We start from the raw sequence: 24,605 nt of genomic DNA, 5'->3' as shown, positions 1-24,605 counted from the left end.
GAAACATGGGAGAAAACACTGTTATATGAGTCATCGTCATTTTTTGCCAACACATAGTTGGAGAAAGAAAAAGGCTGCTTTCAATGGAAAGGATGACCATAGGTTGCCTCCTCCAGAGCACATGGGACATGATGTACTCCAAGAACTATTACAGCTTGGTAATGTGGAGTTCGGCAAAGGTTCTCGAAAGTGAAAACGTAGACCAGATGAATTGAATTAGACTAAACATAGTATATTCTTCCAATTACCTTACTGGTCATTGTTGCCTTTACGACACAATCTCGATGTTATGCACATTAAAAAAAACATTTGCGAGAATGTGTTAGGAACTTTGATGGCTATTGAAGGAAAAATGAAAGACACTGCCAATTCACGTAAAGACTTGATGGAGCTTGGACTAAGGAAGGAATTACATCTACAACCTCCATCTACTAGGTACTCCATGGTCCTTAGAGCCTACACGTTGGATTTAGATCAGAGGAGATGTTTCTTTGAATGGCTTGCGGCTGTTAAATTTCCAGATGGCTTTGCCTCGAACATTGCAAGCTATGTTTCAGTTCGTGATGGAAAGATATCAAGGATGAAAAGTTGTGACTGTCACGTCTTCATGCAAAGATTACTTCCAGTTGCAATTAGTGGATTTTTCCGACCTGATATACAACTTGCATTGACCGAGTTTAGTTCATTCTTCCAGGCTTTGTGTGCACGGACAGTGACATTAGAAGTATTGAAGCAACTACAGGCCGACATTGCAATCATCCACTGCAAGCTTGAGATGATTTTTCCACCTGTGTTCTTTGATATCATGGTGCACCTCACCATTCATTTACCCCGTGAGGTTTTCCTTGTAGGGCCAGTTCAATATAGGTGGATGTATCCTTTTGAACGATACCTGGGAAAATTCAACCGTTATGTCAGAAATATGGCTCGCCCGGAAGGGTCAATTGTTGAAGCCTATATTCACGTTGAATGCTTGACCTTTTGTTCCTTGTACATCCATGATGTTGAGACCATATATAATCGGGACGATCAAAACAAGGATATAGATAAGGATATTGAATCTGAATCTTTCTCTATTTTCTCACAAAAGTTACGACCTTTAGGCTCCCCTACCTCGAATCGTCTTGAGCCAACATTACTTGCAAAGGCAAGTTGGTACGTGCTCAATAATTGTGAAGAGATTGGCATGTACCTTGAGTAAGCATTTTGTTCTTTCAATTTATATCAAGTTCTGGGAAATATTTTTAAGATTCCAATACTACTTTGTTTTTTTTTGTCGATATGGAGGGAGCACTATTTGAGGATGACAGAAATTTCATCTGAAAATGTAGAGCGCAGACATCAATCTGAATTTCTAGATTGGTTTCGTAGTCGAGTAGGTTACCTATATAATCAAGGCCCTCAAGTAACTAAGTGATTTAGTTTTGTAGATTATTTCTTACCTTTTAAACCCCATTATGGATAGATTCAAGAACTGCGCGAATCAAATCCTGAGGTTGTCTCTTATGACATGTATGCACTCGCTTGTGGGCTAGATCCATGGGTTGCTTCATATGAAGCTTGCATAATGAATGGCACAAGATTCCACACCGTGGCTCGTGGACAATATTTTCGAACCCAAAGTAGTGGGGTGGTTGTTAATGCGTTTCATAGATCTCAACCTATTGATTTCTACGGGGTTTTGATTGACATTTTGCAATTGCGGTACATGCGTTGGCGTCATGTGTATTTGTTTAGATGTGACTGGTTCGATGTCGGTGATAAGAAGAGAAGAATACGTGTTCACCCCCACATTACTAGTGTCAACACATCTCGCAAATGGTATAAGGATGAGCCATTTGATCTTGCCTCTCAAGCAGCCCAAGTGTTTTTACCTTAAAAATAACAATTTGGGTGGTAATTGGTCTGTCATTCAAAGGGTGACCAATAGAAACATGTATGAGGTTCCAACCATACCAGTAGTCAATGAGGATTTGTTAGATGAGCAGATTGTTGATATACCTACTCACCAAGAGAATGAAGTTGGCTACGTTGAAGTAGCACCCGTGGACAATGTGTCTGGCGTCACGCTTCCCTTGCATAGATCAGATGTAGAACCAATCCATCTTGGTGTTGAAACATGTTTGGATGAGCCAATATACCTACCCGATGATGACAACTTCATTAATGATGACCCAGCTGAGAATAATGATAATGATAATGGTAGCAGTGAGGAGGCACTAATAGGCAGTGACACTTCATCTTCCAATGGTGTGCATTGCGACAACTAGTTAAACCCAACATTTTTTTTATCCATATTATAACATTAATATAACATGTTACTCTGTTTTATAGATGCTTCTATTCTATAAAAGTATAGAATAGAAAGCTTTTTATAATCATTGTTCTGTATAGATGCATAGCATAGACTTTAATGCATTTGTTTTCCTCTGATGACATGTATTAACTATCATCTCATGCAATTTCTAGGTGAATGAAGTAATGAAGTGATGATCAAATAGCTGATAAGCCCAGCAGGCATCTCTCTTCGCTCCTCCACTAACAAACCTTTTCTATTTTTCTAATTGTTATATCTATTATAATGTCAGAAATTAATAATTAGTAACTGATATATTAACTCTAGCATATATATGTATTTTATGATGCATGCTGGCAGTTGTTTATCATTTACAACCGTGTCTGTATGGAAAGGGTGATATTGTATGAATATTATTAGAATCAGTTTAATAATTGTGTTTTCACTCCATCCGAAGATAGACTTTAACAACTATACCAAGCAGCCATCACTGTGGCTTATCAATTCCACACCCTTTTTTGTGATGTTTCTAAGAGGAGATGGGGCCATTGCAGTGAGGAGACCCAAAACCATCTCCTCACTACAGTTTATACATGTCATATAATTGGTTTAATTCAATTGCCAATGTTCTCATATTTAATATATTTCTATACCTTACATATTTAATATGGTAGCATCTCTTTTTTTTGCTATGCCGTACATATGAAGCTTTTACAATTGTTTGTACTATTGTCATTTAGGAACTAACCCCAATGGTATGGGACTGTACATTTGATTAGTATAGGTGTTCGTGCATTGGAGATCATGTTGTGTATGAATGCAAAGTTATTTTTGTGGAAAATGGACGACCGTAAACTACTCAACTAATTATTTCAAATTGATTTCAGCCCCCTATTTTCGTGGAAGGCCTTCAAATGCTGCCCATTGTGAGACACTGCACCCTGTTCACTAGACGCCTTGGTTGTGTATATGGTATATATCAGGCATCAAGGTGTGGATGATGGCAATGATCTGAGTGTCAAAAATAGAGTCGTTATGTATGACAACTTGTTTTGTATCCAAAGTGTAACTGCAATACATGTATATATAACTGCACTTGGAGTTGTAAATGTATGGTCTGGTAGGTGTAACACAATACTCTTGTTCTGTCAAGTATGCTTCTAATTGATTGAGGAAATCTACTTTATTTGCTTGCACTATTCTGATCCAGGTATCTACATTAATATGCATCAAATATATATATATATTAACACACACACATATATATATTTTTATGCATATAAATATGTATTTGCATATATATATATATATATATACATATATATATGTATATATATGCAATAATATGTTTATATATATATATATACATGCATACATATGTTCTGCTCCAGGGTATATAGAAACTGCTTGATCACAAATATTCCAAATTGAATGCTTGTCGCCAACTACTTGAGAGGTTATATATAACTTCTATTATATACATATATATATATTAGAATATATATTGGCTTATACATAGTTATATATATATATATATAACTTCTAATATATATTAATTAGTTATATATAGATATAATTATATATAGATATTGATACAATATACATTAAATAATAAAACATATATATATACATTAATATATATAAATATATTAATATAACTAGAATTGAAATATAGATGTGACACTATTCTCTTCATTACTAATTCTTGCACAAAATATAGAGGAACAAGTAAATAACCTGTCTATAAAAGTGAAACGAAGAATACGATTTATTGAATAAGCATGAATGGCAAAATATACATATGGCTAAAAAGTTGGTAAAAAGAACCTATAAAAAATGGAAGCTAATTACACGTGTGCTACTTCCCCACAACTAGCTACAAACTGCTTCGTATGTCTCTACAGCAAAGCTCTAATTAGAATAAAAGAATTACATTAACTAGGAGTTGATGGCTACAACCTATAGTTGTCATCTCATGTCAGTAGATATATAGCAATCCAAGTCTACCAGTATAGCCCATGCTTTTGGCCTTCATCTAGCATTCACTTGCGCGGGAGAAGCAGATCATCTTGAAGCGGGAGAAAAGTTTTTACCAACCCTTGGCACCTCATATCTAGGGACCCGGGTCATTTCTGGTCATTACAAACAGCTTGTGAGATATTTTGCTTAGGGAGCCATCTTGGTTTTGCTCCTCCATTGTTAGCAAGACTTGGTTTATTTCTGCACGTCCACTATTAACAGCTTGCTATAGCATATACACATAACTTGGTAAGCCTGGAGTGACCACTTTAAGAGATGTTTGCTTGCAAAACTGCTTGGTACTGGATATTGGGTACCAGGTCAAGCTGATGCATAAAAATGTTTCTTATTCCTCATTCCTGTGCAGGAGAAATGAATTAGGCAACGAGAGGTAGAGGTCAAGGATGAGTGTTGCCTACCACACTTCGTCCACCTTGTCAAGCACCAGTAGCTTGGAGTTTGAGAGATGAAGCTGAGGTTCACTCTGATGACTCCACTCAACCTCCAAATGACACATGCTCAGCTAGGTTGCCTCCATGTATTTCTGCAGAGGCGAATAACACTACTGAGGGTAAGTATACATATTTATACTCAACATTTTCAGAATATACGGCTAGTTAACAACTGAGCTAGTTTTGCTATAGTGATGGTAAGATATAAGCATTAACTAACTCTATTGTGGTTGTGCTATAGTGGAAATCAGTAGTAGTACTAAACATGTTAGAGGAGTAGCGAAAGGAACAGAGTTTGAGAGGTTGCGCAAGTATGGGAAGATACCATTGGAGATCAAAGATGGTAAGATAGGCCCATCTTGCAACAACCGAACAGTCTACACAACAAGAGTGACCTGGGTCGTGAGACACTATGTAGATATGAGGCATATTAGCTGGAGTGTCGTTGATGGAAAGGGGAAGGAGGAACTTATTGAACGTGTTCGAGTATGGGTTTCCAACTTTAATTATTTATATAACTGCACCATGAGTGGCTTTCTTCCAGTTTCGAAAGTATTAAATTTGTGTTAATCTGTGTATTTAATTTGTGTTAGCTCATTGTCCAACAAGTGAAGTGTATAATTAGTTTTGCAGAACTTAGGATTTGTGTATATAATCTGGCTTATATTTGACAAAATTAACATGTTAGAGAATGGTTTAAAAATTGCTAAACACATAATCAGGCTTGACTACACAGATTTCTTCATATCTAGTGTAGCAATCTGCCGTAGCACATGTGTTTTGATGAGGATTTGTTTGAGCTAATTAGGATATTGAAATATGGAAATTCCTTTTAACACTTACACGAAACTATAGGCTATCTTCAATACAATAAACAGTTCCAGATTTAAATGGAAACATTATACATTAACAGAATATATTTAAGACAATCTCGATGATGATAGAGGGTTAGTATTAAGACAATGTATCCAACTAATAGCAAAGGACTAAACATGGGTGTTTAATACACAAACATGTATAGGCTGACTTTGTCTTAGATTGGACCAAGAAAAATATCAAAGGACAGTGACGAGTCATCTATCTCGTGCTTATAATGTGTTTCATTACAAGTTACACCGTAAATATAACACTTATGCAACACATGAGGAGGCACTGGCAAATGGAGGCAACTTGGTAGAGCACGATGTTTGGGAGTGGCTATGCTGTCGGTGGTCAAGTGAAGGATTTAAGGTAAATTTAATATTTTATTCTCGGATGTTATTCATTCAACTAGAAATATGCTCAGTTCAATTAATATGAAAAAGAGTAATGCCTTCCAAAGTCCTTGTTGTCCATAAAAGAAGCAAAACTAATTAAACATATTGAATATTGTTTATGAATGAGAATGGAAGATTAGATGATGCCATATGGGTAAAATAAATTTTGTGTTTGTAGGGGTTTGTTGTGATCTCCCCTACCATCCTTAGAACAAATTGATTAATAGTATTAGGACAGTGGGTATGAGCACTTGTATATAGAATTTGATGCAAATCATATGCAGCATGAGTTGATAACTGTAGGAACACATATAATTTTAGATGTCAGTAATTATATATACATCTCATGCTGCTTTTATTGCAGAAAATGTCCACCCAAAACAAAGAAAATAGGAGTAAACAAAAGGTCAACCACACAAGCGGGAGGATATCATTTGTTGTACTAATGGAAAGAAAGGTATGGTTGATTATGGATGTTATGAATTTTAAAGTAATGAGGATTATTTGAAATGCAACATGATGGCTTATATTTAAAAGGTTTGCTTATGTTCAAATGTAGAAGGAGAAGAATCTGATTGATTTCTATAGAGATTTGCATTGGTTGAATAAAAAGGGCAGAGTTATAACACCAACAACCGAGGAGAATTATGTGAGTGGCTAATAGTGCATTTATAACCATCTGAAATATACTTATGTCAAGATGTATATTTTTTACACCTGAGGTTATGGGTTCAATATATATTTCAATCTGATAATTATGTTCATGCAGGCATATTCTGAGGGTAAATGCATTGAAAAAAGATTCCCTAGTGTTTTGCTTGCTTACATGCGACAGATTATTTATAATCAATTAAATAGCTGAAGCCAAAACAGTTTTATATAGGAATGTGGACACATTTATAAACTGTGTTATGATTCATTTCATGCTACTTTTTCCATATGTTAGCCTTGGGACAGTATGGGTTAGGTAGAAGATGAGTCCATATTGTATCATGCTAATGGCCAATGTTTTTTTATCCATAGAATGAGATGGTTCAAATGATGAATGCGAAGGAGCCAGACGATCAAACAGATGAAGTAGGAGCAACCATATTTAGGGAGGTTTTGGGACATAGGTCAGGCTATTTGCGAGGGCTAGGACACTCTGTTTTACCTGATTTGCCTAAAATTCTTGGAGTGCCCAATGAAGAATATGAACGTCTTGCAACGAAAAATGTAGAAAACCAGAAAATTGCTGAGACATATAAAAATTGGCTCGAAGAAATACAAAATGGTTTCCTGGCTATGAGGGACCATATGTAGGAGTATAAAGACGTGTAAACAATCGTATGTCAGGAGTTGAGATAGAATTAGAGTCTCAGAGAGACTCGAACAATGCCTTAGCCAGCAACATGCCAGCAGTGCTCCACTTTTGAATTTTGACAACCAGTTTTTGCTACACTTTTGATGGAGGTGGTCATGGGAGGGGGGGGGGGGGATTATTTAGTAGTCTTGAATTTTGGTCTGCCCTATTAAAGATATCTTGCTGGAAAGGGTTCAGGAGTAGCAGGTAATTTTGTTTATACAATTGTTCATAAATGCTTGAATTAGTAAAACAATTGGTCTGTCATGCAAGTGAGTCAATGATTTGTATAAAATCAATACTGCTTTGCAACTTGCTATTGAAAAGATATTCTATCAACTTAGCATAGGATATGGGAGTACTGGACTATAAACAAATATTGTCCTAATTAACTATATGAATATATATAATATATAATTCTGATGTCCAAGTAGTAGTATTCAGATGAAGATCAGTTAGTGCCCAAAAATATGTATAAGTGTTTATTCATAAGTAACTCTTGTATATATACTTATACATACATATATATATAAGAGATATAGTGAAGGGAACTTAGCGGTGGGTTTTGTTAACATGGTAGTGAACTCATACCAGAGATAATTTACTTAAAAAAGGACAGTTCACATGCATGCTCATGTAACCTACTTTAATGTTATAATATATGACAGCATATTTTGCAGTGAATGATTGAGTTGGTTTTTGTTTATAAATGACAACTATCCAATTAAGTGTCATCACATAAACATACAGTTTCTATGATGGGTAAGGTTTCCAATTGTGGCTATCATATAAAAATCCATCTGTATGTGGGTTAGCAATTTTCCTCTATTTTATTTCATTACCTATTATTGAGTAAATAACTTGGCTATTGATTTTAACATGAACTAGGGATAAAATCTCAGCAGCTAGTTATGAAAAATGAGACCAAAACATTAAGGTCATATAGTAAATTTTTCATCATCAATTTTAGGGAGAGCAAGAGCCATATAATTCTTGTTGACCTTTTTCCCTCTGTTTATTTGAACTTCATATAGATGCAGGGTAATCCATTCATATAAAATTTCTTGATGGTATGAGTTTATGCTAATTCAATTTGTTAACAAAGTTTGAGTTTATGCTACTGATATTTAAGATGTTGATGGGTTAAGGCTATTGTTTTGGTTTTGCAACAGGCAAACCAATATTATAGATTCTAAGGGCAAAGCTAAACTGGTTGTGCTAGCCAAGATGCAAAAGTCTCCTCCATTCAAGACATATCATAATTAGGATTTGGTACATGTACATGTAGATATGATAGTAGGACTGTTGGCATATAGTGGAAATCCCCGTATGAATGCTGTAGTGGGACTGCTAAACTAAGTTATAACCTTATATGAATTAAAAGGTAATTTAGATGTGGTTTATTTGACAAAGACTGTTCTGACTCTATCATTACATGCCTCTACAGTGAGTTGGTGGAATGATGATATAAATATATATTTATGCTAATTTGTTTGCTATATATATAATTGACTGTAATGTAAAAGCTAGATATACAGTTGATTTAATATGTATGCCTATTGATATTCACAAACAGATTCCATGCGGCACCAAATACACTTACACGAAACCATCCTCTGTTTGTTGATGACATCTCCACTCTGTTTTATAGTGTGAAAACCCTATGTGCAAGCCCAATGGATCGGAGATAACAAATTGTGTAAAGGGAACAAAGTAGTAAAGCTTCAAGGCGTCAAATGTAGAGCCTTCAAAGTAGCCAAATTCAATTGTAATATTCTGAGCAGTTCCATTTACATATGGTTGTAGCTAATGAATTAAGCACCAGCTATAAGCAACACCATTGATGACAGATTTGGGAAATTGCAATGACATTTGGGTGTAAACTTCTATATATAATACTGATCTCAAATGGCGCAAATGTTGGCCCTAGATCTTCCATTATGAGTTTTCAATGGTCATCTAGATTTATAAGATCAAATCTAGTAGATAATCAAGTTAGCCACAACTATATTTCGAGGTTAAATTTTCATCCCTATTGGGTCCCCAAACCAAATAGAAAATTACCCCAAACAAAATCGATTACTGGGATAATTGAAAACACCAAGGTGGGTTTGGGAATCATACCATCGTTGAAACTGGCAGATGATGCACCGCGGAAATCCACCTCTGCAGTTAAGAACTCGCCGGGAAGATTTTGCCCAAAGCCGCGATGAACATCAGCTCGCGAGCTAATCTCTTTCTTTTGCGGCGGTAAGATTGATCTGATGACATCAATCTACAGCAGTTGGCGCGACTCTCTTCTTGGTGAGTAAATCGGCAGTAAACGGAGTTGTGCATTCGGCGATGGAGGTTGAAGCGGTATTCAGTGCTAGTCTCACGCTGATTTTGCCGCGTTTGCTCTACAAAGAAGAAAATGTGGATTTAGACATTTATCCACAGTTTAAATGCTTATTGAGGCGAGAATTAGTCTTCGCAAAAAGCCTAATGTGTTGTAGTGCCAGGTCAGATTCACAGGTAGTAGTAAATCAAGTTTTGGGCCTGTATGCTACAAAGGGCAAGAAGTTAAAAAAATACCTAGCATGAGTTTGGGAGATACACGATCTCTTTTCATATTTCGCTATACCTCAGATAGCAAGAGCAGACAATGAGGTCGCAGACAGATTGGCACTAGCGGCATCAGGAGGGGAGGAAGTACCCATACCATGACAAGTAGAGAGAAGGGTCATCGAGGTCCCAGTTGTTGGCACAAAGGTAGGCAGCCTGGGGTCAAGCATCCCAGATTGGGTGAACAGGGTAGTAGAGTACTTGGATGGAGAAAAATTGCCAGAAGCAAGAAAATAGGCAAGGAGGATAAATAAAAGGGCGGCTCGATTCCTACTCATCGATGAAATACTTTATAAAAGAGGTTTCTTCGTTCCTTTGCTGCGATGCATCTCCACACAAGAAGCATAGTATGTCCTAGCTGAGATACACGAAGGGATATGTGGAAATCACTCTGGGGGAAGAACCTTGGGTAGGAAAGCGGTCCAGGCAGGATATTACTGCCTAATGCACCATGGCCTTTCGCCCAATAGGGGGTAGATTGGAAGTGAGACACGTCCTTAACAATGTTAATTTATGAATTTATTTTTAAGAAATCACAATAACGATGCATTATTACCTAATTCTCTGGCATAGATAGCATAGGTAAGAAGTGCAGAACCCTGGTCACCTTGTTCTACCTCAAGATCTTGCAACACAATCAGTTCATAGAGATAGTGAGCCAATTCTTTATGCCCAAACATCATAGCCATAACAACTGGAAGTTCTGTAAAACCAGGTGAGCTGATGTGGACCAAGCGTCGGTTCTTTCTAATCAGGCATTTTGCCATCTTGTAATTACCTCGAAATGTTGTCTCATGAAGAGCTGTAATACCGTTATTATCCGTTCTTTCCAAGGCAGGTTCCGACATCATATTCACCAACTCCTGCACTATATGTTCCTACTGAGCAGCAATAACAACGTGAAGAATCGTCTTGTCAAAAGGTGCGGTGATACTTGCTGTCAAAGCATCGGGGTGGAGTATGTCTCTCATAGCATTCCAATTACCACCTCGCACAGCATTGGCCGCATACTCATTGATCATTCCTGTATTTTTTATTTTTTATTTTAATCAGGTTCTTATGTATAGAAGGAGATATATAAATGAAACAATTCTGACATGTACATTCCAACTACAACAAAATGATATGTTTTGTATATGTTGATTTTGAATTTCTGGATTTATCAAATATATGTAAAGGCCATTGGAATGAATGAATTAATTAATTACAAGAGCTTTAAATATAGTTCACTCATACGAAATTCTCTATTTTTCCTTGAATTACAAGTCTACTTTTTTTCTTGCAATAATGTTTGATCTGCATCGAGAGAGAGAGAGAGAGAGAGAGAGAGAGAGAGAGAGAGAGAGAGAGAGAGAGAGAGAGAGAGAGAGAGAGACCAAGGTTGTTTGACAAGCTTTCTCTCGGCCCATATCAATCTAAATCATATGATAACCACATGTAGTCTGACCTGGGTTGTTTGACAAGCTTTCTCCCTCATCAATCTGAATCATATGATAACCACATGTAGTCCGACCTGGGTTGTTTGACAAGCTTTCTCCCTCATCAATCTGAATCATATGATAATCACCTGCAGTCCGACCTGGGTTGTTTGACAAGCTTTCTCTCTCATCCATCCGAATCATATGATAATTATATATCTACAGTCCTTCATTAATAATTAGTGTTTTGAATACTATTTAGGTGGCCAATTTGGTTAAGACACTGGAATAAAATATTTCGATACCGCTATCATTTCGGGATAGTCTATATATAATAAATTAATTATATATGTATAAATTATATTTCAAAATAATATCAATGCAAGTCTAAAAAAGTTAAAACACATATTTATAAAACTCAATAATACTTCTAAGTTAAGATAATAATGTTCAGATGTGAGCATTGAAGTGAAAATTATGAAAAAAATCATAATTTTTACATTAATTACAAAAATTCACAAATTTCGACAGGTATGGCCGGTACGCTGAAATCCGGCTAGTATTGACTGAAATGTACAGGTACAATCAGTATTTGATTTAGTACAAAATAGATATATTTTCTGTATCAGTCACTATTCCGATACAAGAAATACCGGCCGGTACAATACGAAATTGAAAATATTGTCAATAATCCTTCGCCTTCAAATTCTTTCGAAATTCCCAGGCATACTCTTATTGAGTTGTCCTAAAAAAATGTAGAGTTAGATGGAACACATCAATCTATCGTCTGGAAACAACGGCTTGATGACTATCATTTGATCCTAACCGGGGTATTCTAGGAAACATATGTGAGTCATGTTAACATTGTACGTTGCCTTATGCCATATGGGTGATGAAATTAAAAGCTGAACTTCACCTCTACAATGATGCATTCACATGAAAAATATGATGCAAAGACTAAGCTAGTAGAAGATCATACTCACAAGGATGGAAGGGGATCTAGCTAGTTGTTCCTAATCTGCTGCTTGTATGTCCCAAGGCACAGCCGTTAGATGAACCTATATAACTGTTACGGTGCTAATAAGGAACTGGAAAACAAGCTATCAATAATGCTTTATAGAGTTGTAAAGTATACAAATTACTTTGAGAAATAGTAGAATCTATTATTAAAAAATTTATTTCTTTTCATATGAATCCTGTATTTATTCACTTTTTTCAAAATCATTGTACGATACTTGCACACTCATGATTGTAAGTATCATTTCTCTTATATTAAATTACAAAAATGCTATTCATCATTTTTTTTATAATAATTTTATTTGAAAGTCTTTATTGTACTATATATTATGCCATCTACATAACATAATTTAATTTAAAAGATAAATTTTAAAACTTGAATCTTACAAATCAATTTATGTAATGCTTTCAACATTTTTTTATGTGACATTGCTTAAGAATTGAAATATAATAAAAAGTTTTCCAATGATCATTTAGAGCAACTTGAGAATTATTTTATCCACGCAAACATTAGTTTTTTTCACTAAGTTGGTGAATAATCACCCACATATACATATAAATATATATATATATATATATATTTATATATATATATATAACACGGGGTAGTTAATTTAAACTTTTAACCGGTTAATTTGAAAAGGTCATAATTATTTTGAAGCTCATTCGGATGTCCATGTTTTCAGCTCGAACTTTTGTACGTGTATTGAATCAGCTCAGAAAATAAAATTATTTTGAGAGTAATAATTTACCTTTCCTCAATATTAAAGTTGCCGGCAGGTGGAATCAAGTTGAAGCTGCCCAACTTTACGTTATTAATTTTTGTGGAATAAAGAGAAATTCCGATCGAAGGGTGTGTAGATTAATTTATTTCTAAATGTCAAATAAAGCAAGGTTTATCTATTGGCTAGAGATCATTGGGTTCCTATAACTTTTGGATGTCGGTAAATGAAGATTATTAATTTGTTACATATACGTACATTTGGATCACCTAGTTTTCTCTCTCTTTAGATTTCCCTCTTCTTCCTCAAAAAATTCTGATTTTGCTAAAACTTTTCAATGGTATGCACTAAAAGAGTTTGGGTTTTTTGAGACAAATCATTTTGTCTCCGAAAATCCAAAATTATTCCCTAAATATTTTTGGAGATGAAAAAATTTCATCTTTATTTTGTCTCGAAATGTATTTGGAGACGAAAAGTGAAAAAATCATTTTAAGAACAAAATTGGACAGACCCAGTCGAAACTGATCAAATGATTTTTTTTTTTTGGAAACGAATTATTTTTGTCTTAACAAACCTTTTGAATGGAAATCTATCCTTTCGAACTGACACGTACTGATCGAACTATAATAAATTTTTATTTGAACTAATGACCATATTTGATTATGTTCGAAAGGAATGAATGTTCGAACATATTTTATGCGTTCAAGCGAATAAAATTTTCAAATGATTTGTGTTCGACCATAAATTACAAGAGCTTTAAATATAGTGCACTCTTGAGAAATTATCTATTTTTCCGTGAATAACAAGTCTACTTTTTTTTCTTGCAATAATGTTTGATGCGCGCGCGCACACAGAGAGAGAGAGAGAGAGAGAGAGAGAGAGAGAGAGAGAGAGAGAGAGAGAGAGAGAGAGAGAGAGAGACCTGGGTTGTTTGACATGCTTTCTCCCAAATCCATCTGAATCATATGATAATCATATGATAATCACCTACAGTCCGACCTGGGTTAGTTTGACAAGCTTTCTCCCTCATCCATCTGAATCATATGATAATTATATATCTGCAGTCCTTCATTAATAATCAATGTTTTGAATACCATTTAGATGGTCATTTCGGTTAAGGCACTGAAACAAAATATTTCGGTACCCCTACCATATCAAGATAGTCTTTTATAATAAATTAATTATATATGTATAAATTATCTTTCAAAATAATATCAATGCAAGTCTTAAAAAATTAAAGCACATATTTATAAAACTCAATAATACTTCTAAGTTAAGATAACAGTTTTCAAATTTGAGCATTGAAGTGAAAATTATGAAAAAATCATAATTTTTACATTAATTACAAAAATTCATAAATTTCGACCAGTACCAATACGGCTAGTACACCGAAATCTGACCAGTATTGATCGAAACGTACCGGTATGGCTGGTATTTGAATCAGTACAAAATAGATACATTTTCTGTACCGGCCACTACTTCGATACATTGTTATAATCCTTGGCCTTTAAGTTCTTTTGAAATTCCCCGGCTTACTCTTATTGAGTTGTCCTTAAAAATGTAGAGTTAGATGGATCACATCAATCGATCGTCTGGAAACAACGGCTTGACGACTATCATTTGATCCTAACCGGGGTATTCTAGGAAACATTAGTGAGTCATGTTAACATTGTACGTTGCCTTATGCTATATGGGTGATGAAATTAAAAGCTGAATTTCACCTCTACAATGATGCATACACATGAAAAATCTGATGCAAAAAGTAAGCTAGTAGAAGATCATACTCACAAGGATGGAAGGGGATCTAGCTAGCTGTTCCTAATCTGCTGCTTGTATGTCCCAAGGCACAGCCGGTAGACGAACCTATATAACTGTTATGGTGCTAATAAGGAACTGGAAAACAAGCTATCAATAATGCTTTATATAGTTGTAAAGTATACAAATTACTTTGAGAAATAGTAGAATCTATTATTAAAAAATTCATTTCTTTTCATATGGGTCCTGTATTTATTTACTTTTTTCAAAATAATTGTACGATGCTTGCACACTCACGATTGTAAGTATCATTTCTCTTATATTAAATTACAAAAATGATATTCATCATTTTTTTATAATAATTTTATTTGAAAGTCTTTACTGTACTATATTATGCCATCTACATAACATAATTTAATTTAAAAGATAAATTTTAAAACTTGAATCTTACAAATCAAATTATGTAATGCTTTCAACATTTTATGATGTGACATTTAAATAATTGCTTAGTATTTGAAATATAATAAAAAGTTTTCCAAAGATACAGCAACTTGAGAATTATTTTATCTACTACGCAAACATTAGTTTTTTCACTAAGTTGGTGAAAAAAGTAATACAAACAAACATGTAATATTATAATTATATATATATACATACATATATCTGTGTTTATAAACAGAGAAGATAAATGTTAATTATATGTTTCATGTGCATCTATATACACAAGCACAAAAACATATAAAAATATCTTCGTGCCAAAAATTGAAAACGAGCAAATGGGTGCAGAAGTTTGGACTTTAAACAATATTATATATATATATATATATATCTAATCAAATGGAAACCTATCCGTTGGAATGGGTTTTTTTTTTTTAAGAGACGAATTATTTTTGTCTTAACAAACCGTCAGAATGGAAACTTATCCGTTCGAACTGACACATATTGTTTGAACTATAAGAATTTTTTATTCAAACGAATGAACATATTTCGAACAGATTTTTTACATTCGAACAAATAATTTCAAATAATTTGTGTTCGACTATAAATATCAGTCGGTATTTAGAGCGGTACGAAATGGATATAATACTTATATCTTACTAGTGAGCTGTATAGAAAATATTGGCCGCCCCAGCCGGTACAGTATACAGTATTTAAATCTTTGATATTTATGATTGCCCAAATTAATTTATCTAGTAGTACCATTAAACTACTCAATAAATGTTGTGAAATCAACATTATGTCTCTATATCTTCCCCACTCTAAACCCTAGAATTCTAATAAAATTTATAGGATATATATATATTGAAAAGGACCTTTCAAAATACAACAAACAATATGTGACGGCCTTTAGGTTAATTCGGAAAAGTCTCATTTGATGATTAAGTTAATACGTATTCAACCATCTTGTATCTCGTTGGATTTGGGGATCACACCAATATGTTTTATTCACGATGGTGAAACTAATTAAAGTGGGACTTTAAAGGGTGACTTTATTACCTTTGCTTTGATATTGCCAAATGAAAGCAACGTATTAGAGAGTTAATTCTCACAACTTTTGGAAGTTGGCAAATAAAAGTAAAGTATTTTTTTATTATTTTTATACATGGGGAGGGGGATTCGATCATTGGTTATCTTAGTGAGAAACTAAGGTATTGACAATTGATATAAAAGATCATAAAATTGGGATACCATCCTCTTCTTAAAAAAAAAAAATCTAAAATATCTTGGCAAATAAAAGCAAAGTATTAGAGAGTTAATTCTCACAACTTTGGGAAGTTGGCAAATAAAAGCAAGGTATTGCTTTTTTGTTTTTTTGATACATGGAGATCGAGGGAGGATTCGATTCTTAGTTCTCTTTGTGAGAAACCAAGTTGTTGCTGATTGAACCAAAGGATCTTGGCAAATAAAAGCAAGGTAGAAGAGAGTTAATTAATTCCAACAACTTTTGGATATCGGAAAATGAAAGCAAAGTATTTTTTTTTTTTTGGGTACATGAAGATCGAGGGAGGATTCATTCTTGGTTCTCTTTGTGAGAAACCAAGGTGTTGCCAATTGATCTAAAGGATCTTGACAAATAAAAGCAAGGTATAAGAGAGTTAATTAATTCCAACAACTTTTGGATGTCGGAAAATGAAAGCAAGGTACTACGATGGGTTCCCAAAATTTTCTCTTTAGATACTCCTCCCATTATCCTTTGCAAAGAGTATTTTGTTCAAATAAATATGGATCAAGGATGATGGTTTACTTTTGAATGGTCTATGTTTTTCCATGTTTAGTTTTGATGCTTCTCCCAATGCATGAGATAGTATAACAAGAAACGAAGCCAGAAATATTATTGTGTTGAAATATCCTTACAAATAAAATTTAGGGGAAAGGAAAAAATTGTATGCATTGAGAATATTGATAAGTAGAATACCAAAACTTTAGTTAGTTTTAAACTAACAAGTGTATAAAATTAAATGTATGTATATCTTTATATATAAAAAGAGCCTATATAACAGAAATTTGTTGTTTTAACGGAAATTTATTGTTTTACCATTAAAGTTGAACTCTGCTTACTAAGAGCATTCACATCCCATTTCCTATAAAATTCCCTATAATTTAACTAAAAAGTACATTTCCTAAAATGTTTCCCTAAATTTTACTCATCTTTCAAAAACCTCCTACATCCCATTCCCTATATTTTCTCTATTTTATTAAAATAACATTTCTTTATTATTTCTTTATTACATTTTTCTCTCACCTCCTTTTATAAACTTAACTACAAATAATTTTATCAATATAAAAATGGTTTGGGGACATACTGTAGCAACCCCATCCCTAAACCCCAAAATGGGGAATGGGATGGGAGGTGGTTTGGAATGAAATCCCTAAATATTTTCTCAAATTATAGGAAATTTGATGTTTGGGGAACCGGATGAGGATGCTCTAAATCCATCTAACTTCATTTATTAACTTCTCTTTAATTTTTTCCGTACCTTTACGTCTTTTCTATTTTACGTCTTCTCATTTGTTTCTCTTTCCAAAACCAATTTATCTAGCACAACCCATTTTTCATTGATGGCGGAGAAGAGCTTCAAGTACGTGATCCTCGGTGGCGGAGTCGCAGCCGTGAGTATCTTTATCATCGACTCTCGTACCTCTATTTTTCCTTTCTTTCCTTTTTTCCCCTCGGTTTCGTTTCCATATACTCTTTCTTTTCATCTTTAAACGTTTTCCTCGGTGCAAACTCCATGGTTTTATTTTAATTTTCCATCGCTAATTATTTTCCATTAGTGTTTATGAGCTCGTGGTTGTGGATTTTGAATAATTAAGCTAACTCTGTTCAGTTTATGTTCTTCGTAGATTTTAGTATTGGACACTTTTCCCCCAATTACGATCAACAATATGCGTTTCAGTGGTTTGTAGCAAGGAAATACTTTTAAGATGAGGGATTTAATTAATTACTTTAGTATTGTTGAAAATGAAGTAAAGGAAGACTGAAACCATGGATCTTCGTTGCCTTTTCTTTATCTACAAATATACACACTGCACTCAAAAATTTCAAAAAGAGGTTTTCGTGGTAAACCTTTAGGTAGTAGAGGGGATGAGCTGAGAATGATTGAAAATCGTCAGAAATGCTCTACCTTTCAACAAGTATTTTACGAATGAGTTGATTGACGGAAGCTTCATTCCCTTCTTTATGGTCAGTGACAAACGTATCGGACATTTGACTGGGTCAAAATAAGAAAGCGGTACACGCATGGTTGCACTTCCTAAAGGCACATCCTCAACAAACTTGGAAGATAATCATGACTCCTTTAGACCGATGGCAAGACCAGTATAATTTCAATTGGACATTTTTAGTCTTGATAGCAAGGAATTTTAAGAGCTCAGTTTAAATTAAGGGTCATGATTTTAATGGTAGTAACTATATACCCTTTGCGATGACTGTGGGATTAAAATTATATAGAACTCCATAGCATTTACTTGTCCTTGCCTGCTGATGTTAGTCTCTGAATCTTTTGTGGAAGATTTTGTTAAAAAGAGACTGATTTGAGTTTCTTCATTGACTTACTTTTCAGTTGCTAAGTTTAGTTAAGACTCTAGGTTCTTAATTGTAATGGGGAAGTACTCAAGAGAAATATTTTTAGCTAGAAGGAACTTATTGATATCAACTTCATGTGCTGGGGCCTTGTGGTGGTTGTGGATGCTTTTTCTTACTTTTGAGTCAAGTGTAAAATCAACTCACAATTGACTTTTCTCTTTAACTTTTGGGTTATTCTTATAATTGTGCTTTTGTAGTTGAGACAAAATCATATCACAATTTATTGCTTCATGAAAATTAATTGATTTATAAGCCTCCAGGTTTCGTTGGGCTTTGGTAACTAACAGACTGTTATGGGCCAGATGACGACAGCAATAGCGATTGAAGATGTTCACAGGGAAGTGAAAATATTAAAAGCATTATCTAGGCATAACAATCTTTTTGAGGACACAAACAATGTCTACGTAGTTATGGAGTATGCATACCCTCATTGAAGTTCTTAAAATAAGAACACTTGTTTCTTGGATAGGCATATTATTTGTATTGTCAAGCTTATAAGTTTGTTCTAAGCATTTAGATTTTCTTTTCCCTGCCAGATTGTGCGAGGGTGGAGAACTATTGGACAGAATTCTGTCAAGGTAAAAATGGACAACTTCATTTTCTTTTGTACAAAAAGGTTTTTGTCCTAATCATGGCGAATATGTGTGCTTTAGTTTTCTATATTTTGTTTATGGTATTCCTCATAAAGCCTTGTTATACTTTAACGTAGAGGTGGAAGATATATGGAGGAAGATGCTAAAAAAATTATTGTGCAAATCTTGAATGTAATTGCCTTTTGTCATCTTCAAGGTGTTGTGCATCGTGACCTAAAGCCAGAGGTATGGTATCGGCAATCAATTAGAACAAATATATTGCTTTCTTTCAATTGAAATGTATTGGTTGTACCCTTGCAAGTGCAAGTCCTCTTGTGTTTTTATTTTTTATTCCAAATTCCAATGATAACTCTGTGTGTGCTTACTACTAGCAGAATTTTCTTTTCGTCACCAGAGATGAGGATTCTCCAATGAAGGTTATTGATTTTGGTCTATCTGATTTTATTAGGCCCGGAAATAGTCGCAAATCCTTAATACTACATTTTTCATTTTTTGGTCGTATGGATAAACCTTAGTAAGAACTACTATGATGTAAATAGAAACCAGTTGTCCTAATTATTCTGTTTTGACATCTTTGCATTTTATATACTTGCTCTTCATTGGTTAAATAAGAGGTTCAAGCCTTCTCAAACAGTTATCATCATTCATGGTCTTTGCTTCTTGAAAAAGTCTCCTTTTAGATATGATTTTCCTTTTTAATTTTCAGTTTGGTTAGGTTAAGTATTAGGATGTTAAAAAGGACATGAGACAACCACCATTTCTTAGTTGGATGTTGGGGCTTGTCATACCATATTTGAGTTCTATACATATAAGGTCTTTGCTTGATTACTGGGCTCTTCCCCCAAGCATTAATAGCTTCTCAACTGAACTGATGAAGTTAAACTACGATTGCCATTTTTCTCAACTGAATGGACTAGAATTTATTGCAATATGGTAGAATATGACATGATAATAAAGAATAACTTCATTGATATTATTCTTCAGGTGTCTTCTTCGTAAGGATATAGTTCTATTTCTAGAATGTGAAACTCTTTTTATATACTTTTTATATACAATATGATATTGAATTACAAAATGGATGATAGGTGATTGGATAGTTGATTATTTTTTTGTGCCTAATTAATTCATTAGAATTTATTTTCTTGAACTGTTGAACAATTTTCCTAAGTTTTTGATCCTCTTAGTAGCTTATTCGCAGAATGACTGAGGTAGGCCTCTATTGCCTAGAGTTTGATAAGAACTTACTAGACTGGATAAGAAATAAGGAATTTTTGGGTGGGGAATTTTATTAAATGAGCTATTCTCATTTTGTTGAAGTTGGTTAAATCCTGATGCCGTCTTGTTGCCTTGACCATATTTCAAGCAGAAAACGATAAAAACAAATTTGAATTTTCACAACTATTCCATTATTTTTGTTTACAAGAAAAGATTGCTGAAAAAATGGCAACAAGTTTCCTTGATGAATGCATATCAACAACGTGTGCATATATGTGTGTATATATATATATATATAATATGAGACATAATCCTGCTAAAATGCTGGATGAGATTTTTAAGGAAAAATTTTACTGCAGTAAAATATTTTGTCATGGGACCCACAAGGTTTTAAGACCACTATATGCAAAATCTCAGAAAAAGTCTCCCCTTGCCTTTCAATGCGTAAAAAAAGTTCATTTTCTTGTCACTCAAATGGAGCCTATGTTGTGGGGATTCATATCATAATCTTATTTTTGCACTTATTTCATCGCATTTAGCTAAATAAATTTTTATACGCATTAGATTTTTCTGTCAAGAATATTTATGATTCTCTTAGCTTTCAATACTGTTCTGCAAATTTTCCCTTTTCTCTCTACAATCATTCGATACTTGTTTGCTTTGTCTCTTAGCTTTTACCCTTTTCCAAAGGATAAGGATTGAGTGTTGAATCTTCACCTCACTTTCCAATGCCATGCTTGCAGCACTATGCTATGATCGCACTGTAGTTACTTCCAAACTGGCCTTTCAAACATATCTTCACATATTTTATTTAGTAATTTATTTTCCATATTTCTTTGACTATGGGTGGTTGGGCTTGGTACAGGGTACTCGATTTGACATGATGAAGAAGAATGTCTAATTAGCATTCTATACATCTTACAATTCAACTACTTATTACAGTTTCAAAGGAAGTTGAGAGCATTTGACTTTCCTTTAGTACTCAAGTGGCCTCAAGATATTGAACTTTGAAATCAAAACTGATACACTAACATCATTTATGCCGTGCTGAACAATTCTATTACATTCCAAATATCAAATAAAAATTTGGCTCAAGAATATCTTTCGCTCTCTGTTTACCCTTTTCACTCTCTCCAATGAATTGCTTTCTCTTGTATGCATCCGGTGTACTTGGATTGGATTGCACCTCTTCTTAAAAAGAGAAAATTATTTATATAGAAATTATATTACTACATCATTAAATCAGTATTTCGATTATACTACTGAACTGACTTCTGTGTGTGGCAAATTTTCTGGATGTGCCACATTTTTTCCTTTTGGCTGAATATATTCCTTTTGACTTTGGGTGTCTTTTTATGCATGATAATTTAAAGCTGTATTTTCGTGATGTCAACATGTATTGAACATACTAAACCTTCTTTGTAATCTCATCAATAAGAAAGTTTGTTTTTACTATCCTAGCATGCTTTTGTTATTATAAATTACATAAGCATTACATTGTTATTTAATTAACCAAAAATATTACGTCTTTATTAATAAAAAAATTAGTTATTAACAAAAAAAATTTTAAACTAAGCGAACATGCATTACACGTTGCTTTTATCTAATATATATATATATTTGAAAAACAATAAGATAAAAATAAGAAAAAGTCCATGCACAAAACGAAGTAGAAGATCATACTCACTGTTCCAAATCTGCTGCTTGTATATCCCAAGGCACAGCCGGTAGACGAACCTAGAGGACAGGATGGTTATATATATGAGAAATGTTTGGGATCCGGCCCGATAATGTGTCGAGCATTTCTATCGAGTGTGTATTTTTGCTTCTTTTTTTTTTTTTTAATTTTTATTTAGTGATTAATGAATTGTTTTTTTAATAATATTGTGAATTTTAAAAAAAAATATTTAAGAATACCAAAAAAATAAATGAAAACAAAACAGAAAAAATAGAAAAACTATGTTTTGCCTTCTCGGTAGATCCTTCGGCTACATCCCCGAGTGCTTATAAGGAATCAAAGAACAAGCTCTCTGTTATTGTATTGAATTATAAAAATGCTATTCATCATTGTTTTAGAATAGTTTTATTAGAAAATCTTTATACTACATGCCATCTACACGATATATATAACTTGATTTAAAAGATAGAATTTAAAAGTTGAATTTTACAAGTCAAATTATGTAATACTTAACATTTTATGATGTAACATTAAATGATTGCTTAGTAATTAAAATATAATAAAAAAAAAATTTCCAAAGATCATTTAAATGATAGAGCAACTTGAGAATTATTTTATCTAGGCAAACATCAGTTTTTTCACTAAGTTGGTAAAAGAAGTAATACAGACAAACATGTAATATTATAATTATATATATAAATATAGATATATCTGTGTTTATAAACGGAGATGATAAATGTTAATTATATGTTTGTGCATATATATACAAAAGCCAGAGAGAGAGAGAGAGAGAGAGAGAGTGTTGTCCCTTAGCTCGTCCACGGAGTACTCACCTTTTTCTCGGAACCCTGAGTTGCTTCCTAGAAAGATTTTGTCAAGATCGGGATCTGGGATCTCATGGCAGAAGGAAAAGTAACACAGTACTGGAGCAAAACGAAGTACTTCGGTACAAAATTTAGAAGGCAATGTTTTGAATACCGTACTGGATGCTGTACCGGTTAAGGTACTGAAACGAAATATTTTAATATCGATACCGTTTCGTGTACCGTTTCGTAATAGTCAATATATAAATAAATTATATATATAAGTATATATATTAATTATATTTCAAAATAATAATTTATATATAAATACATATATCTATATAAATTATAAATAGTTTAGTCTAAATTGGAGATAAAAAAATGAATTTATAGTTTGAAAAAAAAAAAAATGAGACCGAAATACCGGCCGGTATGGGCCGGTACATAGGCCGAAATATCGGCGGATACGGTCGGTATTTGAACCGGTACGAAATATATATAATTTCTGTACCGGTTCAGTGGCCAGTACGGAATATACCAGCCGGTACGGTACGATTTTAAAAATAATGCACATAAGACCTATGTCTTTATGGGCTTTTTAAGACACAAATTGAGAAGGCTAGAGGGCTACGGGCTTTTTAAGCTGTACTGGACTTATGTTTAATTAAGTAGTATATCGGGCTTGGGCCCAATGATCTTTTACTCATTGTTGTCTTTTGTTTTCGTATGTTTCCAGTTGATTTTGAATTTCTGGATTTATCAAATATATGTAAAGGCCATTGGAATGAATTAATTAATTAATTACAAGAGCTTCAAATATAGTGTACTCTTGTGAAATTCTCTATTTTTCCTTGAATTACAGGTTTTTTTTTTTTTCTACCAATAATATTTGATTTGAATCTTGAGAGAGAGAGAGAGAGAGAGAGAGAGAGAGAGAGAGAGAGAGAGAGAGAGAGAGACCCGGGTTGTTTGAGAAGCAGCTTCCTCCCTCATCCGTCCAAATCATATGATAATTATGTACAGTCCATTTTTGCTTGATCATTTCAGCCAACCTTTCCCAAGCATTTTTGGCAGAACTAATTTCATTGATCCGTAACAGTATATCCTTCGGCTTCTGGCATGTACTTTGAATTGCTTGTAAAGCTGCATCATTTTTCTTTTTCCGTGCCTGCACTGCCTGGATTAATTCAGCTACCTCAGCTTCTACTTTAGGGTGTTCCATGCTTGTTTCCACAATATCCCCAAGACCTTGAGCCAACAGATAGTTTTTCATCTTGGCACTCCATTCTACATAATTATCACTTGTAAGAGGCCGTACAAGATAAGCAGCAGTACTTGTGCGTTTTTT

The 24,605-nt window shown here is 33.8% G+C and overlaps 2 protein-coding genes across 3 annotated transcripts; one reads left to right on the top strand and one right to left on the bottom strand.

The window, feature by feature from the left end:
• Positions 1-9,283: 9,283 nt before the first annotated feature.
• On the bottom strand, positions 9,284-11,777 carry LOC122279861. The gene is made up of 3 exons (XM_043090742.1): positions 11,417-11,777; positions 10,526-10,993; positions 9,284-9,764 (listed from the first exon to the last, which is right to left on the bottom strand). The coding sequence occupies exons 2-3, from the start codon at positions 10,818-10,820 to the stop codon at positions 9,538-9,540; spliced, it is 522 nt and encodes a 173-aa protein (XP_042946676.1). The 5' UTR covers positions 10,821-10,993; positions 11,417-11,777; the 3' UTR covers positions 9,284-9,537.
• A 5,923-nt stretch (positions 11,778-17,700) lies between these two features.
• Positions 17,701-22,106, top strand: LOC122279835 (CDPK-related kinase 5-like). Of its 2 annotated transcripts, none has more exons than XM_043090712.1 (5): positions 17,701-17,992; positions 19,229-19,383; positions 19,505-19,546; positions 19,678-19,786; positions 21,642-22,106. In XM_043090712.1, exons 2-5 carry the CDS (start codon positions 19,262-19,264, stop codon positions 21,675-21,677), a joined length of 309 nt encoding a protein of 102 aa, XP_042946646.1. In that variant the 5' UTR covers positions 17,701-17,992; positions 19,229-19,261; the 3' UTR covers positions 21,678-22,106. The 2 variants fall into 2 exon arrangements, with proteins under 2 accessions (XP_042946646.1, XP_042946645.1); XM_043090711.1 differs by lacking the exon at positions 21,642-22,106 and adding an exon at positions 19,936-20,116.
• The last annotated feature ends 2,499 nt before the right edge of the window (positions 22,107-24,605 follow it).

The sequence above is a fragment of the Carya illinoinensis genome, chromosome 10, assembly GCF_018687715.1.
Source record: "Carya illinoinensis cultivar Pawnee chromosome 10, C.illinoinensisPawnee_v1, whole genome shotgun sequence".
NCBI classification, from domain to species: domain Eukaryota; kingdom Viridiplantae; phylum Streptophyta; class Magnoliopsida; order Fagales; family Juglandaceae; genus Carya; species Carya illinoinensis.
The sequence above is the reverse complement of the archived record's forward strand: the minus strand, read 5'-3'. Positions and strand labels throughout refer to the sequence as shown.

What these genes read in the sequence shown, in the direction of transcription:
- LOC122279835 (XM_043090711.1), top strand. Translation starts at nt 19,262, where the DNA reads ATGGGCCAGATGACGACAGCAATAGCGATTGAAGATGTTCACAGGGAA. An exon ending in AATGTCTACGTAGTTATGGA is followed by an intron (nt 19,384 to 19,504) that starts GTATGCATACCC and finishes TTTCCCTGCCAG; the next exon opens with ATTGTGCGAGGGTGGAGAAC. An exon ending in TTGGACAGAATTCTGTCAAG is followed by an intron (nt 19,547 to 19,677) that starts GTAAAAATGGAC and finishes ACTTTAACGTAG; the next exon opens with AGGTGGAAGATATATGGAGG.
- LOC122279861 (XM_043090742.1), bottom strand. Translation starts at nt 10,820, where the DNA reads ATGATGTCGGAACCTGCCTTGGAAAGAACGGATAATAACGGTATTACA. An exon ending in TATCTATGCCAGAGAATTAG is followed by an intron (nt 9,765 to 10,525) that starts GTAATAATGCAT and finishes TCTTCTTTGTAG; the next exon opens with AGCAAACGCGGCAAAATCAG.